The sequence below is a fragment of the Megalops cyprinoides genome, chromosome 17, assembly GCF_013368585.1.
Source record: "Megalops cyprinoides isolate fMegCyp1 chromosome 17, fMegCyp1.pri, whole genome shotgun sequence".
NCBI lineage: Eukaryota > Metazoa > Chordata > Actinopteri > Elopiformes > Megalopidae > Megalops > Megalops cyprinoides.
The window spans coordinates 11,073,295-11,077,901 of record NC_050599.1 but is presented as its reverse complement, the minus strand read 5'-3'; the positions used below and the strand labels follow the sequence as shown (position 1 = coordinate 11,077,901).

Genomic DNA, 4,607 nt, shown 5'->3' with positions numbered 1-4,607 from the left:
CAACTAATCTTTTAGCATATCTACTGACCATAAGTTAAAAAAAAACCTCTTGTTAAAAAAGCATATAAGAGTCAGAGGCTACTATTCCACTAAAATTTCCTCAGTTTTAATAGATGTTATCAAGGGCCCAGCATTGGAGGAGTCCGACCCCTCGTCTTTCGGAAGCTCATCGCTCTGAAGTGCTGTCTGGTTATCCAGCCCAGAGAACGGCTGGGCGTTCTGGGCGAAGCACAGGTGTTTGATAACCTCGTTGGGGCTGGAGAAAGTCATTTCGCACACGTTGCATTTGTAGGGCCTTCCGGAGGTGAGGAACAGCGCCTCCATCTGGCTGCTGTCTTCGTTGGAGCACAGCTCCATGCTCTGCTTGTCCACCATGGTGTAGGACTCCGCGCTCTGGTTGAGGCAGACGTGGCGGGCCGCCTGGTTGGCCCTGCAGAAGCTCTTGCCGCAGGCGCTGCACTTGTAGGGCTTGCCCGTGTGGATGTACATGTGCTCGCGCCAGTGGCTCTTCTGGATGAACTTGCGGCCACATGTGGAGCACTCGTACTTGCGCCTCTTGACCTCACGCTCCAGGTCCGCGCTCTCCAGGTTGTCGATGTCGGCGATGTCTGAGGGGGGCGGGGTCTCCGACTGCGACTGCGGGCCCTCCGTCCGGGGGGAGTCGGTGGCCGGCTGCTGCTCGCCGTCGCTGGCCATGTCAGCGCTGCGCGGGGCCTCCTCCGCCTCGGGGGCGGGGCCGCTCAGCAGGGGCGACACCGCCGCCGCCTCCGGGAGCGCCGCCGCGGGGAGCAGCGTCTGGGTGTGCAGGAGCAGGTGCTCTCTCAGGCCACTCCTCTGGTTGAAGCGGCTCCCGCACAGGTGGCAGGAGTAGTGCTTTCGGAAGGAGGCATTCCTCTTCATGATGCTGGGCTTGACGTGGAGGATGGTGTTGGCGTTGGGGTTTTCGACGGGTGTGTCCGAGCCCTGCTCGTCCGCGACGGGCACGATGACGCCGGCACTGGCGCCGGCGTTGGTGCTGGTGGAGGCCTCAGCCTCGGCGAGGGGCTGCGCAGGCTTGGACTCGACACCGCCGCGCTTGCCCTCTGTGAACTGCTCCACGTCGAAGGGCGAGGACAGCTGTCTGCGCGTGGAGAGCCTGCCAGATGGCACCCCCTGCTGGTCGGAGATCTGTATGCCGTAGAGGGAGGTGGACAGCGGGAGGCTTTGCTCAGGGTGCGAGAAGGAGGCCTGTGTGGCCAGACTGGCCTCCTGCAGCAGGGGGTAGGCATGCAGGAACTTGACACCCTGCTCTAGGCGCAGCGGATCGATGAGCTGCGGTGCCAGTTTCCCTGTGTACATCAGGTTCAGGAGGTAGCTGAAGATGTCAGGCTGGATATCGGCTGGCTTCAGTCGGACACAGTCACTAGAAAAGCAGCATCATAGTCATAACACATAACACATCCAGTAAACAATGAGAGAATGCTCTGGAATCAAACACATAGGCCTGCCTTTTCATTTTAAGTCTTTACAGAAATACTGATGTTGACTCTTCATTCTAAATATAGAAACAAGGTCTATGTAAACTAGTGGGCCACAGCCCATGTTTGGCGGCGAGATGCATGTGCAGCTAAGACCACATTATGTGGGCAGCGCCCACACCTCTTGCCTCATACTTTATAGATATATTTTGTTTTAGTTTCAAGTTACTGTTGCTGCTTCATGCATGATTGCTTCTTTCTTCATAATGGAACACTAATTTTTTCTTCTTCTGACTGATTCTGCTGGGTCAAGTAGTCATTTTTTTGTCCATTGCAGTATGCCATATTGGCAGAACCACTACAAAGAATTGGCCCATGGGTTGACCCAGTGGACCAGAGATGTGCTGAAATTTACAGAAACAAACGACTGCTTTTTGATTCAGCATCATTTCATGATACAGCAAAGACAGGAGTCCGTGTTACCTGTCCTGGTGAATAAACAGCATTCTGAAGTAGTTGGAGAAGGCAGCGAGGACGGCCTTATGCGCTTTAAAAAACACATCCCCGATGGCCACAGTGCAGTCGCACAGGAAACCAAACTCCCTCTGAGCGTTCAGCTGCTGCAGGAGGATAAGACCATGGTTGGCCAGCTCCATTCTTCAACCTACACAAAAGCCAGAGACAAGACCCGGTTTCCTGTCAAGGCCAGACTGAAAATGCAACCGAAAAGTCAGACTTGAGGTGTTGCAACGGGAAGGCAGACTAAAGCGCATGGAGAGGAGTGCAGATTAACCCAAATAGGCACGTGCTTAACAAAGTGATGTGCTTTCTTAAGACCTTAAAAAATTCTATTGGTTTCTTTGCTAATGGACCCAGTGAATATCAAAATCAGGATAATATGCCCAATTTTGTCTGAATAGTAATGAGGTTATTAGGAGGATTCAGATGCATTTGAGGAACTGAAAAGAGGTTATATCACACTAAGAAGTTCTACAACTCTCCTTGTTCTGACTTTTCCCTCACTTTAAAACATTTTTTTAGCAAATACCTACATTATTTAACCATTCATTTACAGAATGAGATCACATGAATGAACAAATGCATTCACTGGGAGATATGGAGGGGGTAGTTTTGTATTGACCTTTGGTTCTGCAATTAATTTCACAATCCAATGGTTACCCCTCTCAGGGGACAGGAAGGATACCTTTACTTAAGAGTTGTTTGACTTGTTAAAAAAAAAAAAAAACACAAAGCTGTATGTTCAGGCTACAAGTTAGGCATGCAAATATAACAACAACAAAAAAAAAAGAATAAAGTTTAACCAAGCATGCGTGCTGCATTTATCATGGAATTCCACACTTTCATAGAAATCATAACTGAGAATAACAGTGCAACAAAGTAGCTCTCCCGCCAAAAAGAGGGACATATTACAAAGGTGTGTAATTGTAACCTGCAATTGATGTAAGTCGCTCTGGAGAAGAGCGTCTACTAAATGCCAATAAATGCCAATAATGCCAATAATGTAATGTCTGCACAAGCCAGGAAACCATCTCTGAACACATGAATAAGACTATGGTTAACACCCTTTAGTCTCCAGTCCCTGACACCCCAGGGCTGGTATCACCTCAATACCCGTACTTAGCACTGCTGTCAGGGCAACTGCCTGTCTACTGCCACTGACCCCTTAATTCTACTCTAAAGGTCGTTGTAGGGCTAGAGGCTTTGGAATCACATGACATGCGTTACATATACATTCTTGAGGCAGTACATGGTGGACCAATGGGAAGGGAGGATATGCACTGCGTCACCCTCTACACACAAAACTACTGACACCCTTGGGCATTCTTTACAAACAATAGTAGTAGTTTGCAGGATGCTGCAATTACACTTACTGTATACTTAGTACTCTAGAGAGCTACTGTAAATACAAAATCCCGGAAACATTTGCCCTCCCAAAAAATGATCCCAATGGACACAACCACATTTAATAATTTTCACATGCACATGCACATTTTGGGGGCCTTGGAAACAAAATTAGCTAACTGGCGTTTTGAGCACAAATTCAAGTTATAAATTCAAAAACCTTCAACAATATGTTCAAAACAATCTAATGTTTATTAATATACTCATATACACACAAGTACACAAAAGTAAGAGGGCAATCCAGCTGACATAAAAACAGCCCATTTCACATTTTAGTCATACACATACACTGTTTTTTTCCTTAATGGCTGGATTTCTAAAATACTATGAATGATTCACAAAATAATAGCAACCCGCGGGCACAAGTGACTATTCAAGAATCAAGTAGTTACTATAGTTAATAAAATAACTGTGTGGCTGTATTGAAGTACGTGTGTAAGAAAGCACCGCCCCTAACGCAGACACGTGGACCGGACAGATCTCCCGCAGAGTAAAACCACTTCCGCAGTGCGCTTTCCTCGCAAACAAAAAATAAACCCTCCAAAAAGCTATACATATATGCCTTCACTTGTGTACATGCTTTGCCCCCGACCCCGCCATGCACATGAGGTGAATATATCGCGGTTTAGTTTAAAATTGTTTCACATAAAAACTTGCACAATCCGCCAACCGAACACCAGAGGGTCAAATCTTCGCATCTGCTCTTCCGATGTCTGAAAGCAATGTGAAGCTAAAATAAACGGAGCCTCATGAAATGGACACACAGGGGGAAGGGGTGGTCACCGACCGTATTTTTAAACTTCAAAGTGATCGAAATGTTGAAATCATATAAAAATATTTATCGGTGCACATCCCCGTTCAAGAGAGAATGAGGTACGTGTAACCCTACCTTTAGTACTCCTCTTGGATTTGTGGAGTTTGGCGTGTTGTTGTTTGTTACCGGGGACTTGTCCGTTGGGCTCGCAGCTGCTCTGTTCCTCTAAAACGCAGCATTGGCGGCGATGGTCGTCGGTGTTTTCCGGTCGGGTTACGTTACAATCACATGACTGTCTAAAAGCACTTAAAAAACAGCAGTTGTAAAGCCCACTCTTGGGGACATTTGGCTAATCCACCCCCCACGTTTACTGGTGCACAGTGTGTCACCGTGAAAGAGAATTGTTATCTAGCCCGTGTTTACAGTAAGCAAAGGGAGACTATCACAGTGGGCGAATACTGTATGTTAATTTA

At 47.5% G+C, this 4,607-nt stretch overlaps 1 protein-coding gene across 1 annotated transcript; it reads right to left on the bottom strand.

Annotated features, from left to right (window-relative positions):
- Positions 1-81: 81 nt before the first annotated feature.
- On the bottom strand, positions 82-4,607 carry LOC118792282 (zinc finger and BTB domain-containing protein 2-like). The gene is made up of 3 exons (XM_036550099.1): positions 4,270-4,607; positions 1,941-2,121; positions 82-1,402 (listed from the first exon to the last, which is right to left on the bottom strand). The coding sequence occupies exons 2-3, from the start codon at positions 2,111-2,113 to the stop codon at positions 82-84; spliced, it is 1,494 nt and encodes a 497-aa protein (XP_036405992.1). The 5' UTR covers positions 2,114-2,121; positions 4,270-4,607.